Genomic DNA, 18,866 nt, shown 5'->3' with positions numbered 1-18,866 from the left:
GTTATTCATACTTAAGCCAAGTCCTTTTGAATAAGGAACCATATATTATTAAGCCAACTGAAAACACAGTATGAACCGATTGTTCAAAAATTGTGATCATCATGTCACTGTAAAAAGCATTTACTTAGTTTTGTAGAGAGGTAGCCTGCATGTATGAGGCCATTGATCAAGAAAGTGAAGATTAGGGATGTATGACTCTGAGGAATCAGTTTCTGCAAACTTCCCTCCTTTCTCACCTCTATGTCCATCCAGTTGCTGGCTGTTTTTAAAAGCTTGTCACAGGTCTCTGCACTTCTGAATTAACATTTAACTACATGTCACCACTGGTTCTTTGACATTTAAACAACAAAAATTTTGTTTTAAGTAACAGACTTGATTTTATGTTATTTTACACCTATGGAATAAATAGTATAGTTAGAAACAAAGAAAAAAATATAAAAAACAAATCACTGTTACATCAGAAATACAAGATGACATTATAATATATTTTATTCTGTTTTTTTAAAAATTAACTTTCTATAATTAAATATGACTGTCTAACAACACACAGTTTCTTACATAGTTAACAGGATGAGTATGTGCCTTCAAGTCGCTTGTCAACTTATGGCGACCTCATGGATTTCATTAATCAAGGAACACTCAAGAGATTTTTTTTTCCAGTTCCTTCCTCTGAAGTATAGCCTATGGCACCTGGCATTTGTTGGTGGTCTGCTCCCATTAAAGAAGAGGAAGAAGGGTGCTATTATTCTAACTGATATTTTAGGCATGCAATTTGTAGTTCCCATTTCAGCTATGACATAGATTGGGTGTCTCTGGTGTCCATCCACCAATGCAACAGAAGCTACCAGTGGAAGTGATTCCTCTTCTCCACTGCAGTTCTGCATTCCTCAGCACTCAGCCCTTCATCACAAACTGTGCTGGAGGATTGGGAGTCCCCCTTGAAGAAGTTTGTGAGGTTTCAGGGAAAATACCATAGGGCAAACTTGCTTAATATTAGATGTCACTTTTCGATATATCTATCCTCCTGTTGCATGTTACAGAAAGTGTCTCTCCCAAGTAAAATGATTTTTTTAAACTGACCAGCATTTCTCCCCATCTGTCATGACAGAAGGCACTTCTACATAACAGAAATAACTAATTTTTTTGTTCTGGTTGCTCAGATTGGCCAATTATCTCACATGATCAGGCACAATTACCTCTCTCTCTCTCTCTCTAAGGAGCTCAGAGTGGTAGAGGGTTCTTCCCACCATATCTCCACTTGACCATTACAAGACATCTGTTATGTAGGTTAGGTTGAGAGTCAGCTGTGACTGACTGGAGAGTCTCCCAGTGAGAACTTTGTGGTAAATGTAGATTTGAATTGTTCTCCTTAGTACTGGGCTGCATCTACACTGTAGAATTAACACAGTTTGACACTGCTTTAACTGCCATGACTCAATGTTATGGAATTTTGGGATTTGTAGTTCTGTAAGATATTTAGCCTTCACTGTCAGAGCGCTCTGGTGCCACAACAAACTACAAATCCCAGGATTCCATAGGATGGAGACATGACAGTTAAAGCAGTGTCAAACTGTGATAATTCTACAGTTTGGCTATAACTCTTGTCCACTTCCTCTTTCTTTCTCCCACAGATAAAAAGGGCTCTTGTTATGGTTTCACTTTCCCCAAAAATAACTCCTATGAAGTAGGACCTGGTTTTCTCCTCTAGCCAACACAGACTTTGGAGATGAGCTTGGGCCAGACCAAGAGCAGGCGACTGCTCACAGAGCACCCCTGGGTCTTGCTTTTCTGCATGGGTAAGGCCCCACCATCAATCTCTAGTTGAAGAATCTCAAAGCTGAGACTTTGAAAGATGTGGCTAACCAGAACAAATGTACAATTGGACCACAATTCAGCAACAGTTATGTACAACAATTCAGCAAGAACGCCCTCCAAGTGCTGTGTATAAAGCATTAAATTCTGTACATTATCTTAACAGACATTAAAAACAAGAACCTAAAAAGTTCACAGACACTGAATAAAGCAGCAACTGTATATTCTGGTGGCCTGGGATGTTGAATGAATCCAACTGGAACTGATACGGCCTCCAAATGTGATATTTGAATTCTTGAATAAACATGTTACAGTCTATGTCAGCCACTGTAGCTGTGTATTCAGGTGAAAGAGTCTGGTTGAATACTCTGAATACCAGAGTGGTTTCTAAAAACATTATGTAGTGATCTTGTGGACAAATACTGATAAAAATAGGGATAAGTCACCAAAATTTACAAATCCTGAGACAAACCTAGTATATTATATGCTTTTCTTCTTCATGAAAAACAGATTTGTCAGACAGAAGCTCTAATGTTAGAGTCACTGATCTCTAACGTTAGCTCCTGTATACTCAGACAGCGGCAAGTTAGATCACGAGTTTTTCCTATTTTTCCATATCTACACCTTAGCACGTTTCTTATGTGAGCTGTTTGATAGCCTCAATCCAGTGAGCCCTTTCAGCCTTGCAACTGGCCTGAATGTAGTAGTGAATGTCATTCTTTGTGATGATTTTGAAGAGGTTGCCCTGCACATTTCCTTTCACTCCTGCAAAGAAGTGGGAAGGGAAAGGGGTAGAAAGTTAATAAGGAACAACATGAATAAGGTTGCTGCAGCACCTACAATCTCTCCAGGAAAAGTACAGTATTTGGATATATGATATGATAAAGATAAAGGCAGTTACCATATGACTCACTGGAATCTGCTCTTGTCTACTCTGTTGGCTTGAATGCAGCCTTTAAGCTTTCCACACTAAATAATTATACCACTATGATTCTTCTTTAATTGCCATGGCAATAGCTTATGGAATCTTGGAATTTGCAGTTTAGGGAAGGTCTTTTAGAATTCTCAGCCAGGGAGCTCCAGTTCCTCATTGCTGTGTGCCTTAGTTGCTTCTGATTTATGGCAACCCTATGGGGGCCATATCACAGAGTTTTCTTGGCAAGGTTCATTCAGGGGAGTTTGCTGTTGCCTTCCTCTGAGGTTGAGAGAAAATGATTTGTTCAAGACCACTCAGAGGGTTTTCATGACTGAGCAGGGATTCAGAACTGGTCTCCCAGAGCCAGCATGGTGTAGTAGTTCATTTGAGTGTTGGACTATGACTCTAGAGACCAGAGCACTCCAATACTAAACCATGCTGGCTCTCTTTAATGTCTCACCAAACTACAAACTTCATGATTCCATAGGATATTGCCATGGCAGTTAAAGTGGAATCATAGTGCTATAGGTTTGTACTGTGAAAGTGACATGTTTTCACAAACAACAAGAACAGATAGTTTGCACAAATAAGCATGCGATTGTCTACTTAACCTATGAACAAGACTGCTTGAGCTAGTTGTTTATGTAGAGTGGGTCACCGCCATTTCCACTTTTGTGGCTGCCATTTCCCAAGATAACCTGTTCAGTACTCAAATTATACAGGGAACTGAGAAAGGCTGGCTCCCTTACCTTTGGGTCAGCTTTCCTAAAAGGCTATAGGCCATAATATAGGTTGCATTGTATAAGGTGGAAGGCTGTAGTATAGTGTGTGACTTGATTAAACTAACATTGAACTAATTAGAACAAGTCAAGGTCAGAGGCTTACAAATGTCACCTGGTCTGTCTCTTATTATTCAATAATTTGAGAGCTGGCCTCTAAAACTGGAATAACAGCCGTCTCAAGAGTAAGCCTTTTGATCGCACTATCCATAAATAACAAAGTAACACGCAAAAAGCACCTTAACAATAGGAGCTAATCTGGAATGTTAATAACTTGCCTGTTGGGACTCCGTTATCTTCTAATGCTGAGACAAGGCAGCCACGGAGAGAAAATCCACCAACCGGCCTGTTATCGTCCTATGTGGGAGGGAGGGAGGGAAAGCCCAACAAGAGAATTTTTAAAACCTCGAATTATATGTTTCCTGCAGCACATTTTACATCAGCATGGGAGATATTGCTGATGCTGCTGTCCACTGTACAGCATATTTGAAACATGCCCTTGCCTGTTTTATGATTCTATGAAATATATATCTGAGGTTTTCTCAAAAGTGCTGCCTTCTCCTTAGATGCTAAATGTTACTTATCTGAAGGGAAAGTATATGTATCCTGCACAAAATGGGTTAATAATGCTACTGAATTTCAAGCTGAGGGGGCATAATAACACAGGAAGTATGGAATGGTATACCAAACACAGTTTATCTACCAAACTAAATATTGTTTGCTTTGAAAAGGGTGGTCAGATGAGAGAGAGAAGAGGGCTTCTGCACCTTTGATAGTTGTCTAGAAAGAAATCTAGGCACATGTTCTGTAAACCCTTCTGCTAAATGTAGTAACCCTGGCCTCTTTTGCATTAGCCACCCTAAATGCAATGACTCTTCAGGATCTCAGACAGAGGTCTTCCAGGTACTTAATGGATTCTTTTAACTGGCAGTCTTAGAGTCCGATCAAATAATTCCCTGCATGTAACAAATAGCCTCTTCTGCTAGGCCCTGGGTATTCCCCAAATCATAGAGACTGAACTTGTTCATTCTTCTCTAAGAGGAAACGGTGAACAGATGTCTTCCAGATACTTAATGGATCCTTTTAACTGCCAATCTCAGGGTGTGATCAAATAATTTTCTGCATGTGAAGAATATCCTCTTCTTCTAGGCTCTGGGTGTTTCCCAAATCATAGAGAATAAAGTTGTTCATTCTTCTCCAAGAGGAAACAATGGAAGGACGACTTCCAGATACTTAATGGATCCTTTTAACTGGCAATCTCAGGGTCTGATCAAATAATTTTCTGCATGTGAAGAATATCTTCTTCCACTACGCGCTGGGCATCCCCCAAATCAAAAACACTAATGTTGTTCATTCTTCTCCAAGAGGAAACAGTGGGTACCAGATACTCTGTCTTTCTCAGATCAGGGCAAGTGATGTTACTGCTCAGACACTGCTCCTAAAACAAGCATATCTTTTACTGCTGTCTAGATTCTTCATTTATCTTCATGACACATTTTGTGAAAGCTTATATGAAACAGGCAGAGCATGCTGCTGATCATTGGCAGTGGCAAGGGAGGAATCAGACATAAGCCAGAGTTTAACACACCACATCCACGCCTACACCTAGTGTAAATTACTGGGAATCTATTACCTCACCTTTGTAGGGTCATAATAGTGTAGGAAAGCAGGATCAGCCCTCAGGACAAAGCGCCTCACCTTCCAGTTTTTTCGTTTGTGGCCCTAAAAGTTGAAAGAATGGAACACGTGGCATATGACATAGTACACTCTCCAGAAACCCTCTCATTTTGCCTTCCATTTGTTTCTTAGAAGATAAGATTCTAAGTACTTCCCAGATAAAGCTTTTGTTTTACAACTGCCTTCCATCAGGCATGAAATTTTCCACCACATTCTTTTTCTTTCTCAGATCTTTTCTTTCGCTCCTCTCATGCACTCCCTCCTCATAGAAAGTGAGCAGGTCAATAACAAAGGTTCTATGTGTAAATTCTCCTCCATCTTGAACATGTCCTGCCCATGTAAAGCTAGTAAAAATGGTTCCAAGTAGTCACAACCAGCTTTTCTTCCACATAAGTATTAGGCCTTTAATCCCACTGTTTTTCTGTAAGTCATATGTACCCTGTTTGTCCACTGTGCAAGGGTAGTAATAGGATGTGATATTTTCTTTCTAATGTATTAACCCTGTTTCTAGAAAGAGTTTCTAAACATATGCAATACAACACCCACCCACCCCCCATTCTTACAATTACCACCTTGCCAAAGGAATCCAGAATCAGTGGTCACCTGTTTTATTAAAAAGCCTTGTTTTATGATTGTGCCACTCAGTTCAAGAATGTTAAGATGAATCTCTTCTTTGGAGATGACTTTCTTCTTATAGCTTTCAGCCTGCAATTTAAAAAGAAAGTCAAGAAAGATTTGGAGAATTTTTCGAGTGGTAGTGGGAGGATCAGTATAAAAAGAAAACGTGTTTAACCTGGAACATACATCCAACAATTTTTAAAGATTCCCATTTCCACACCACTTTAGGGGGGGCAGTGAAATTGGTAAGCAACCCACAGACACCCACTGCAGGTGGCAGCATTGGTGCCACTAATGCCAACAGGTGAGCCAGTCAGAAAGCTCCATGGATACGGAAGAACTCCCACTGGATGGCATTTTGGTGGTGGTCTTGGGTTGCTCAGATATGGAGCTGGTCTTGGGAAACACTCAGAGACCGAAACATGCAAACTGAGCCAGTCTCATTATGGTATGCAGAGCAAACTGCTTCCATGTTGTTTCTACATCAGATTCAAAATCTACTCACAGTTTGTCCCCACCCAATCTAAAGTTCAATTACTGTATCAATCTCAGATACAAGGCTTGAAAGCATTAGAAAGTTCAAGTAACTTTTCCCAGCTTATCTTTCAAGCAGTTTATCAACTGTCTGCTATTTTTTCCCTTACTGGATTCCCAATATGTATACTCTGCAGCTCTCACATTGGATTGTCTCTTAAAGAAAGCAGGCCTGACTCTCAAAAAGCCTCATCACTTACAAATAAATACAGCGCTGTAGAGTCATCTAAAAATTGCTCGGCCAGATCACCATTCCTCATGGCTTCAGTGCTGCGCGCTCCTACAGGCTTGATGAAATTTTCTTCCATCAGCATAGAGGCCAACGTGACTGCCTCTATCCGGGAAGCTGCAAAACTATTGGATATCAGCCAGTCCACTAACATAGAACCTGAGAAGAAGAAAGATAGGTCTTAAGGCAATTGAGAACAATATGCACATAGCCCACTACTACTAAGACAGATATAATCACAGATTCATCTATTATTCACCCTTTTATTAAGACTTTTCTTAAATAACAAAAAGGTCTATGTACTAAGAGACAAAAATATATGTCATCACATTCAGTTTTCCCATTCACCCATACATCAGCCGGTGAGATGCAGGAAGAATTTGAATTAATCACATCATGTCAGGCGTTGTTTATAAAATGCTACCAGAGTGACTACAGTTAGTGGCTGCCAGCTGTACAGTGGCAACCCTACATTTGGGTCTGAGGTTTCGGTGCTAGCCCAGGGGAAAAAAACACTGGGTTTGTTTAGGGAACTGCAGAAAAAAAATGAATGATATGAATGAATGCAGGTGGATAAAAATTAATAAATATTTAATACTCCAAATTAGAGCTACTGGATTTCAAGTCTATTTTTAAGTTTCTATCCTGTTCTTCCACCAAAAAGTATCCAGCAGCTTATATGGCATTCCCAGTTCATATTTCATATTTATAACAAAGCCATGAGGTAAGTAAACTGAGGGGTTGTGATTGGCTCAAAAATGATGCCAGGAGCTGCTAGATCATGACGACTGTCATTTGTGGTGAACCACTCAACCTCAAGGGCAGCTTTCAGCATCTTCCACCTGGGGACTGATTCCACTTCATTGCAATCTCCAGACCAGGAAGGACTAAAGAACTTCCTGCCTGGGTCCAAGAGGAAACAACCCTTCTTTGTTTTGGAGAACACTTGGTTTTTTGTTTTTACCTGTAAAGCTTTCTTTGTATGTGCTGCCTTGTCTTGTGTTGGGTGCCAACTTAATTCCATTGCTGTTATCATGCATTTTGTCTATAATTTGACTGTGGGGGGAAAACAAGAAACAGAGTAACTGGCTTTGTCAAATTACCTAGATTGTTCTCAGAAAACCAATAAAGCATGCAAAGTACCCCAGGCAGGAGCAGAAAGCAATTCTAATAAACACAAGGCAGAAATTTTTCATTTCTGCCAACTCTTTCCATTACAACCACAGTGCTTTATTTCACAATGCATCTCTTTCTAAAGAGTCCTCTGACACTCAGGAGCAATGTATGTGTGTGTGAAACTGAGAGAGAAGAGGTTTTGAGGCTCTAGTGTAAATCAGGGGGTAGGAAGCCTCAGTGCATTGATCAAAGACTGAACCCAGCTCTTTGAAGAGTAGCCAGTTTGCCACTGTGACTTTCTTGAAACCCTTTCACACTACATACTTATAGCACTATGATTCCAGTTTGACTGCCCTGGCTGTCTCCTATGGAACCCTGTGGTTTGTAACTGACTGATGGCCTAGAGCTCTTCAGCTGAGAATTTTAGGACTTCACAGGATGGAATCATGGCCGTTAAAATGGAATCAGCACTATATTATGTAGTGTGAAAGGGCTCCTATGCTTCACAAAGAGATTATCTCTTTGTGAAGAAGGTAGCATGTGACAAAGCTACTGGCAAGATATCTGATCCTACAAAAGCTGAATAACTGCAGATGATTCTATGGGAATATAAGGAATATTCATAGGGCTGGTTTTCAAGTGCATCTTCCATCAGAGCTGCATTTCTGAATAGACCATCAAAGGCAGGAACACAAACTTTGCATCACTCAGATGTGTTGACAAGTTGCTATACTGTGAAAAGGTGATACAATATATGTTGCCTTAACTGGCTCAAGTCTTGCCTAACACGGGAAAACAAACATGGGTGACTGGCAGTTTTAAATGACACTTGAACAGAAGCCAAGTGAGTTGGCCAATGATAGTTGTAACATAGAACGCAGTAGAAATATATTTTTCAGAGGGGTTCATTTGTCACACTGGTCCCTAGTTTGGGGTATGAGAAATAAGAAAGATACAGCAATAAGGGTGTCTGCATTAAACACACATACACAAACACATGCACATACACTTCACATACTGTAGGCAAGCAGATTACTGAAACATTTAACACTTACTTCAGACTGATATTTGAAGGCAATTTGAAGGAATTCTTCTGGAGGTGAAGTTGCTGGACTTGCACAGGATTGCCAGCATGAATGGCACCAGTTATGTCTAATGCCCAAGAGTCACGCTCTTCTCGGGAGCAAGAATCAAGGAAATATTCTGTGTTGGTTTTGGTCCGCAGTTTAATAACCAACTGCAAAAGGACAATTATTATTAAATTATATTATCACAAACAATCTAAGAATTGTTATTACAGTGCTGTGATAATACAGTTGTTACTACAGTATTATAGTAAGAGAATTGTAATAAGTACAGTGCGACCGCGCCATACGTGGGTGTGAAATATGCGGCTTTCAGCTTACACTGAAGCCACGTCATGGGGAAAACAATGGCATACACACTCATGGGCGCAAGCCCCGCACCATACCACATGCACGCACCCGATTGTTTTCAGTGGGGCTTGAGCATACATGTTTTTCTCTTGCGCGGTGGTGGTGGATCTGAAACAGATCTCCTGCATAAGGGAAGGGACCACTGGGTATAATATCAATTTTTAAAAGCCCTTCATGGTTTGGATCTAGGTTTACCTACAGGATCCCCTTCTCCTGTATAATCTCCCTGTACACTCAGGTCCTCTAGGGGACATTGACCTCCTCCCCGCCCTGAACTGTGGAATTACCAGCTGGAAGAGATTCAGCAGCTGGATATGCTATCTGAATTTAAAACAGCACTGAAGATCAGTCTGTCCTGGAAGGCCTACATGAGGAATGGATTTGTTATTTTTAAAATGTATTGGTTTTACATGCTCTTGTAACTGATATGTGTTTTTAAAGTTCCCCATCTCAACCCATAAAGACATAACAACAATGTAATTGTGTTTTTGTCTTCTCTTTCTCCTTGGAGTGGAGGACAGGGAGTCTTGGAGATGTCTCATCCACAGCATTGCCAGGAGTCCAGATGGGCTCGAGGGCAGTTAACATTTTAACATATTTGCTCATTTCAGTATTTCCCCAAACATGGAATTGGAGATGTGTGATGATGGCCAGATGGCTATAACCAGGCCCACTCCCTTCTCCACTCTGTTTCCCTCCCTTTTCAGAACCAACACAATAACCACAGTGTATGGGTGCAGAAGATAACATACCGGTCTGCTTTCATATTCCAAACATGGGCAAGTGATAGTGCAACCATCTAGAAGAATTCTGCCCTTTGGTGAAGGCTCCTTCTTTCCTCCAACAATTTTATAATAGAGCAGCCTGTCTTGTAAAAGGACAAACCACCTTGCTTTCCAGTTGTGGACAACATGCCCCTGCCAAATAAAAAATAAAAATAAAAAGTTGTACTTAGCGGGTTACCTTTGAAACAACATTTATTTACTTTGATGTTGTGTCCACCTGGCTATTTTACTCATTGCAATTCATATTTTTTATTTTTAGTGTGCTCAGTTTGAAGGACTTTAAATAGAATCCTGAGACTGAAGACCTTTCCCACATTGAAAGCATCCTCAAAGTGCATTTTAGCCATTTCACCACACTCCTGTGAGTATCTCATCTTGCCACATTAGCTTGAAACACAGTATACTCACAGCAGGCTTCAGCAAAATAGCCTTGACTCTGTTCCCAACATGCCTAAAAATCTTGCAAGAACTGATGTGGCCAAGTGGAGTGTAGGAACACATGCAGTCTTTAAGTAACTTTTATAAACAAATTCTATAACTGAAGCTCATATTGTTTTGACTGGACAGTTAATGTAATGCTATAATATTACCAATAATTATCCAGTTACATTTACACAAACACAGCCCATGCACCTTTCTCACCCTTCCCCCAACATGGTACCCTTCAAATGTGTTGAGCTACAAAGCCCATCACTCTCAGCCAGCAAGCCAAGGATGATGGAAACTGAAGTATAAGCTGTTGAGGAACAAAAGGCGGCATGATGAAATATTTAATGTTCAGAAAATGTTATATTCTCTAGATTGGTGATGGAAAGGATCAGGGAAAGGGCTGGAAATTAGAGCTGGTGTTTGCAGGGCCTTTTGAAGGCTGGATTTGATAAAGTATCCAATATGCGATTAAGAAGAGTTGTATGTTACTTATATCACAAAGAGTTAATTCTAATAAATGAAGCCAGAGTTTGAATTGGGAATTCAACCAGCAGAAACTGTGTGCACAGTAATGGATTAGGATCAAGATAAGCAGCCAGGTAGAGCAAGCAGAGCAAGATTATTGCACTCTAGCTCAGAAAGGCAATAAAGTTGCTTGAAAAGCAAGGACAGAATTTAAAATGTGGTTCCTCACTACTTTCGTTTCCCTGATTTTTCCACCTTTTTACAGATTGCACTGTCTCTGGTCTCATTCAGAATAAGAGAAGTTTCCAGTCACCACCATTAACTCATGTTGTTTAAATTATGGTGGCATGAAGGTTTCAGAAATAATCTGCATTATTGTACTACAGCACTATAACATCACAGTTCACATATTAACACTATAGCAGTGCTACTCAACGTGGCGGCATGTGGGCCGGTGCTAGTCCACAAGCCATCTGCTGTTGGTCCATAGAGAGTTGCCAGGAAAGAAAGAAACAATTATGGACAATGGGCACAAACATGATGTTGTTCCCTGGCACATAGCATTGTGGTATTACAATATGATAGCTATTTTCATTAAAAAGAAAAAAGATAAAGTCAGAAATAATTACGGTACTAACTAAAATACAGTTGGCCCTCCTTATCCACAGACTTTTTTTTATCTACAGATTCAAAGATCCACAGCTTGAAAATATTAAAAATGTAAAAATTCCAAATAGCAAACCTTGATTTTCCATTTTATATAAGGGACGCCATTTGACTACCCAATTGTATTTAATGGGACTTGAGCATCCATGGATTTTGTTATCCACAGGGGGTCCTCGAACCAAACCCCAGCAGATAACAAGGGACCACTGTACTGTTATTTTCATTAATCGTGTCCCAGAATAGCACCCATTTGAAGGACAACAGTGAATGTGTGTTGAGCAACAAATGGCACCATATTTTAGGACTAATAAGTCTCCATTATGTTGTCACTGCTAGTTTGGAAGGCTTCAGCATTGTCTTTTTTGTCATTCCCTTTAAAGGTGACTTGACAAGCTCTCCCCCACTCACAGCTATTGTACTTTGCCCAGTGGGAAAGATAAAACATACTGGGATGTACACATTTTTTAAAGTATGGTATTCCAATAATATGGAAAGTCAACTGCAATTCTTTTGGTAGCTAACAGAAGTGCTCTGAGTAGCACCAGGAGCCTCCCATCTGGAGGCAGCCCAAAAGGGTTAACTTGAAGAGTACAGCATGCAAGACCAGACCTGACAGTGAATCAGATGCTGCAGGTCAGAGTGAGAGAGGAATGTTAGAATATTAACATGAAATCTACTACCACTTTTAGCTTAGACATCCATAGTATCATGACTGTCGGAGAATTTCCACCTAGAAAAGCAGTCAGAATTAACAGTTCACTTATTTCTAACATTCCTAACTCCTTCCAAAGGAAGGCCAATATATTCATTTGCTAATTTCTTATACAGTCTGCCCTTCATATCCACAGAATGTTTATCCACCGCTTGGAAACATTTTTTAAAAAAATCTATAAATTCCAATAAACAAACCTTGATTTTGCCATTTTACATAGGGGACACCATTTCACTATTCCACTGTATTTAACAAGACTCAAGCAGCCAGATTTTGGTATCTACAGGGGGCCTTGGAACCAAACCTCAAAGGATACCAAGGGTCCACTGTAAACTCATTTCCCCCCCAAAAGAAGGCTAACACATTTTTTTGAGGTTTTAAATCTGATAGATCCCCTAATTGTGATTGACCATACCTTTTTAACAAGAAAGCCCTCTTTCAAAATGCCGCTCCCTTCTTCCATATTGAGTCTGCAGAGAAGTTTGGAAGCAGCTGCACACCGATTGTTCAGCAAATGATGTTTTAAAAGGTAGGCTGACTTTCCTAACCACCTCCCTTGCTGTGACGTACTTTTCCCCACCCTACCAGGGAGACAGTAAGCAAACACTGAGCTGGCACTGAAAGAACACCTGCCCTTAAGGGAGTACAAAACAGGGAAAGTTTAACAGGGTTGTTCTACCGTAGCATTACTTGTCCTAGAACTTTGAATGGACGAGGTAAGTTGAGTGACTCAGGTCATGTTAATCAGCCGGTTGATTATACAACACAGGAAGGAGACTGTGTTTCTGTAGGTGGAAGCCAAGAAGCAAGAGGCTACAATGTTTTGTTCACTGGGCATTTCCAAGCTTGACATATTAACATAGTGACTGGCATTCAGTATGTGAGATACTCATGTCTAAGTCAAGCTGAGCATGTGCGACAAATTATTCACCATAACACAATAGACATACACTGCTGACAGCTGCAGAAGTAGAGTTGTGCATATTACATTGTGCAGTTGCACATCAAGCATTGCACACTGCACATCAAGCATTGTACATTGCCCAATGGCATCCAGCTGTTGAGTTGTGCTGCACAACATTGCTATTCTACATAGGCCTGCATAGTCCTGGTACAATGTATCTTCACATGTGGATATTTACACTATTCTAAGGGGATTTTAGATTGCAGCTTTTTCCTATGTCACTGTGTGTATGTACAACACTACTGTGTAGAGAGCCAGGATGATGTAGTGGTGACAGCATTGGACTAGGACTCTGGAGATCAGGATTCAAATCTCCACTTGCCCATTAAAATCTGCTGGATCACCCTGATGGTTCACATTCTCTTACCTTCAGAGAATGGCAATGGCAAAGCCCCTCTGGAGAATCTTCCCAAGAACACCCCATGATAGTTTCACCTTAGGGTCTCCATAAGTTAGAAATGATTTAAAGCTACACAAAACACACACACACCAACAACCTAATTGGAAGGAGGTGGGAAAACCTTTAATAATAACAGCACATTTAACACTGGTTTTCTTTGGATGCAGTACAGAGTGATAATAAATGCTCAGGTATAAAGCATACAGTGGGCTCTTTGTATACGCAGGGGATCCGTTCTGGATCCACTCCCCATTTATGGAAAAACCAGTGGGAGATGAAGGCCTGTTGATTTTAATGGTGGCACGCTCCAGCATTCGGCGCAGTCCAGCATGCCATTTTGTCCCCCAGGGCTTGCCATCTGCATGAGCTCAAATCCGCGTATGGCAAGACTGCGTATGGGGCAGGCGGACTGTATTTACAGATGTGCCAGTGGGGTGGGATGTAACAGGATCTAGGACACAAATCATGAGCCTTGCCTTACATTTTCAAAGAACTTCATAAGATGATATAGCTTTTGATAAAGTAAACTGGAAGAAAATAGAAAACCAGTACGGGACACTAGTATGAAAAATTATGCTATGACAGTTAAAGTGATGTCAAACTGCATTATTTCTACAGGGCAGATGAACCAACAGTCATTCCAGTGATTAAATTAAAGAAAACACAAACCACTTGAGTGTACAAGCACAGATTATGGAAAAGAGTAAAATCTAAATACTTGTGCACACAGGCTTTCTGTTCTTTCCAGGAAAGAAAATGCCAGCACACACAAATCTCCCAAAGTATGTATATGGATAGTTTTTTGTGGGTTTTTCGGGCTATGTGGCCATGTTCTAGCAGAGTTTCTTCCTGACGTTTCACCAGAATCTGTGGCTGGCATCTTCAGAGAATGCTTTGCCTGGAAAAACTGGGTGTATATGTACTGTGTGAGCCTGGGAATGCAGGAGTGATTTGCATGTGTATTGTTCTGTGTTGATGGCTGGCCTCAGCCTGGGAGGCTAATGAAGAATAGCAAAATAAGGACTCAGCAAATGTAAATGGGAAACCATTCAGAGTCAGGGGCTTTCCCAGCAGATAATTGATCACCAATTAGCAGACATTACTTCTCGTTTGCATTAGCCTCCCAGGTTGAGGCCAGCCATCATCACAGAACAATACACATGCAAATCACGCCTGCATTCCCAGGCTCACACAGTATATATACACCCAATTTTTCCAGCCAAAGCATTCTCTGAAGATGCCAGCCACAGATGCTGGCGAAACGTCAGAAAGAAACTCTGCTAGAACATGGCCACATAGCCCCAAAACCTCACAAAAAACTAGGGATGCCGGCCATGAAAGCCTTCGACTTTACATTGTGTATATGGAATATACACAAAGCTCCAATGGCTTAAGACTAGTAGTTTCGTTCCAGCAGCTCCAGTGCATAAACAGTGGGTCCTAATATACACACAAAACTTCTGTTTGTGCAGGATCTCTTCTTCATGGTGTGACTTACTGGTTTTCTAGACCACTGACTGGAAAAAAAATAAGCTTTTGCAGTCCATCTGAGCATCAGAACATAGGCCTTTAAACAGGATATATGGAGATAAGGATATAGGCAAGGAAGAATTACTGGCATGCCTGTAACACTCTAGTTAATACCTGCTTTTATCCCATTCAAGATAACCATCTGCACTCTATTAGTGTGAGTCAGAGCAGGAAGGATAAGTCACCAAACCATTGTCCCTGCATGCCAGACAAGCCATGTCCACAGACATTATTGTGGTGTAGCTGGGGGAGAAATCAGTAGGCATATGTTTTTATAGATAACTTGTTCTGGCCTGAGGACTCATCCCAATAACTTGCTTTCTTATTCACAAACAGGTGTTACCCTTAGAACAGATATTTATTGTTATTCAAAGTGCTGGTTATGACTTATAAAGTGTATATGGCTCTGGTCCAGGTCACCTGAAGGTTTGTATTTTATCATATGATCATGTCCATGTTTTAAGATCTTCTAGGGCAGTAGTTACCAAACTTTAGCCCTCTGTTTTTGTTTTTTGTTTTTTGGACTTCAACTCCCAGAAGCCTTACCCAGTTAAATCAAAATTCAGAAATGCTGGGTTTTGAAGTCCAAAACATCTGGAAGACCAAAGTTTGGGAACCACTTTCATAAGGTGGCAATGGCAGAGGGGGGAAGGGAAGGGACTGCTGGAAGCTGTTCTTACAATAGCGACTTCAGTGGTTCCAGTGGCATCACTAGAGGGATGGAGGGATTGTGTATTAAGCAGCTTCAGTCACCATATGTAACACTTTAGCCTGGCTATTGTACAAGTTAAATGAAATTCTAGCTCCGGTCCAAAACAAATGATTTATTTGTCATATTTGTGTCTGGGTTTCTTCAAATAACTGAGGGTAGTGCACATGGGAGTGAATCTGTCTTGTCCTCACCGCACCACTGTGTAGTCTGTGACACGAAGAAATAGTCATTTGCCCAAGAGCATCCTCAGAGGGGCCTGATCTACCCCTACCACCATTGGCCATAAACACCACTGATCAGAAATAATGTTGAATGTAAATGGGCAGGCCTGGTCTAGAGCAACCCAATCCTCCGACTCAGGAGGACAGAGTCTACCCCACCCATGTGAGCCCAAGCAGGTAGAATGGGCTATCCCTCACTGCTGACCTTGTTCCTGGGCCTCTCATGATGGCTGAAGCCTTTGGCCATGAGCTGATTGATTTCAGCGCAACTTTGTGAGTGTGGCTTGGCTGAAGGGGAGGTGGCAGCCCCGAGGAAGAGATGAAAGCATTTAAAAAAATCTCTTTCTTATCAGGGCTGCCGCCACCTTTCCAGCCAAGAAAGCTTTTTTCTTTCTCCTCATTGGAGCCACCATTGCCACTGCCTCAATCATGCCCATCCATGAGATCAGTGTTGGGGTAGATTAGTCACACTTGGGTGGATATAGACTGGGCCCTCCTGGAACGGAGGAAGTAAATTGGTGTAGACTGAAATCAATATCTTCCCCCCCTTTCCCCCTCCCATCCTAGTGAGTGAATGAGAGAGAATTATTATGCCCAGCCACCCCTTATACATTGAACATTAAAAATAAAGTGGCAATAACACACTTGATAGATGGGAGGATGCCACCCATCAATCTGTTCCCCCCAAAGTTACACCCCATTCCCTGATGCTACAATGATCTGGCAAGACACATGTTGCAAAAACAACAACAAAATGGAAAACAAAAACAGTTCTTTCCTGGGAAATGTGGAGTAAAAAGTTTTTTTTAAAGTCAGTTTAAATCCCCCAAGTGTCAAAAATGGTGCTTTCACTTTGAATCCAGAGGAATATCCCATGGTTCTACAGGATCTGCATCAAAGTAAGTATGACTTATTTTACAGGTGTGGATTCAGCCCTTGAGTATACTGGTGCCTTCCTTGCTATTTTTCTGTAGTCAGAGAAAGATTTTTATGTCTTTCAGAAGGCATTTATGTCTTCAATCTTGAAGAAAAGAGTTAATCAAGAGATTCAGTTTTATCTCCTGTAGCCTGCAACAAAGACTTTTTGTTTCAGAAGAAGTGTTAATCAGCTTGTTTATGGAAGGATATCTGCATAACCACTCAACATTTGTTGACTAAATGATAGCTGGTTGATATCATTTGGATATCATTTGATATCCAGATAACCCTCCAGATGTTTGCATCTCAAACTTCTAGAAGCCACAGACTTGCATGGCGAATGGCTAGGGATTTTGGGAGATGGAGTCCAAAACAGAAGCTCAAGAATGACATAGAAGGCAATGTCTGATTCTTGGATTGGACAAAAGCTTTCAATCATCACACAAGTGCTTAATCTGTCTGTCTACACTAAGATGTCCTTGTCACCTCTCAGCTATTTTTTGTTGAACAACCACTTTTAAGATAGTCATCAGTTCTTTTTTGTAAATTTTAGATTTCCTTTTACACTAATCCCCAAAACCCCTGTAACAACAACAAAATCTCCAGACATAAATAAACCAGAAACTACAACATACAAAAACAAAACAGGCAACAAAAACACAATAAAACAAGAGTTCAGTGTTTGCACATTATGCATCATACCTTTTGTATTTCAGATCAGCATGTGTATGTATGCGTGTGCATTGTCTATAACTATTTGTCTCTAGAGGTTACATTCCATGAACCCACTCAAGTGGACTACTGTTCTTGGAAACCAATAGCAGATAAAAGCTATGTATCTTTTGTTGATTTTATGTCAATAGGCTAACATTGCCCACTGGCAACCAAAGAAGTGAAGCTGAGACGAAACCAACATGGAAAACCTTAATTTCTTGTTTTCTGTAGAAATAAAACTGGGAGCAAAATCTTTAATCTGGGTTAAACAGATCAGCAAAGTCCAGATAAATGGGACCCACTCACAGGCCAGGAGTGACCATCCCTTTTGTATATAAAACCAATTGTTTACAGAAGTAATAAATTGCAAAGCCTTGAGTGTTCTTCTATAAGGAATAACCCTTTGAGGACCATTAATTACAAAGGAGACAGGTGTAACACTTTGAATGCTAAGGATCCCAGAAGACAGAGGATACGGATATTCAACATGTCCCTACTATAGCCCTAGAGGCAAGAAAAATGGCTGTTGTAGTATAGATCTATCAATTTAGGCTGCATCTGCACTACAGAAACAATAGTTTGACACTGCTTTAACTGCCGTGGCTCAATGCTATGGAATCCTGGGATTTGTATTTTGTGGTACCAGAACTCTCTGAGAGAGAAGGCTAAATATCTCACAAAATTACAAATTCCACAATTCCATAGTATTTAACCATGGCAGTTAAAGTGGTGTCAAACTGTATTATTTCTACAGTGCAGCTGCAGCCAAAGACAACAGAACTGCAGCCTGTTTTCAAGGAGCCAGCAGCTGCACCATCTTACCTGCTATGCTTGGTTACATCCCTGCCCTCACAAGCCAAGGAAGAGGGAAAGGCACAGAGAATTTAAATAAGTGCATAAGCCAATAGCCAGGCATATGCCTTATAGCTGCAATACTGATAGTATTACAAATCCAGCTTTGTTTGCACACTATGCCTCAGAAATAGGTTCGCAAACAGAATAAACTCATTCTCGAGGCAACACACTGCAATTAATATATATCTCACTTGTTGCACCAGTCCAAACTTTTAAGTGGCATATGGGACAAAAAGGGCAAAACATCTCAAGTACACAGACTGGGAATGGGAACCAGGTGGCCTACCAGATGTTGCATTTCAGCTCCCAGCATTCCCTACCATTGACTATGCTGATTGGGACAGCTGGGACTTGCAGTTCCAACTGGAGAGCATCTGG

The 18,866-nt window shown here is 40.8% G+C and overlaps 1 protein-coding gene across 2 annotated transcripts; it reads right to left on the bottom strand.

Moving 5' to 3' along the window:
- Positions 1-471: 471 nt before the first annotated feature.
- Positions 472-12,690, bottom strand: PLEK2 (pleckstrin 2). Of its 2 annotated transcripts, none has more exons than XM_042446539.1 (9): positions 12,590-12,690; positions 9,870-10,034; positions 8,737-8,918; positions 7,530-7,621; positions 6,537-6,724; positions 5,788-5,889; positions 5,146-5,229; positions 3,786-3,864; positions 472-2,577 (listed from the first exon to the last, which is right to left on the bottom strand). In XM_042446539.1, the coding sequence occupies exons 1-9, from the start codon at positions 12,635-12,637 to the stop codon at positions 2,450-2,452; spliced, it is 1,068 nt and encodes a 355-aa protein (XP_042302473.1). In that variant the 5' UTR covers positions 12,638-12,690; the 3' UTR covers positions 472-2,449. The 2 variants fall into 2 exon arrangements, with proteins under 2 accessions (XP_042302473.1, XP_042302474.1); XM_042446540.1 differs by having other exon boundaries at positions 2,444-2,577; positions 5,141-5,229.
- Positions 12,691-18,866: the final 6,176 nt, after the last annotated feature.

Source organism: Sceloporus undulatus, chromosome 1 (genome assembly GCF_019175285.1).
Source record: "Sceloporus undulatus isolate JIND9_A2432 ecotype Alabama chromosome 1, SceUnd_v1.1, whole genome shotgun sequence".
Taxonomy (NCBI): Eukaryota; Metazoa; Chordata; class Lepidosauria; order Squamata; family Phrynosomatidae; genus Sceloporus; species Sceloporus undulatus.
The sequence above is the reverse complement of the archived record's forward strand: the minus strand, read 5'-3'. Positions and strand labels throughout refer to the sequence as shown.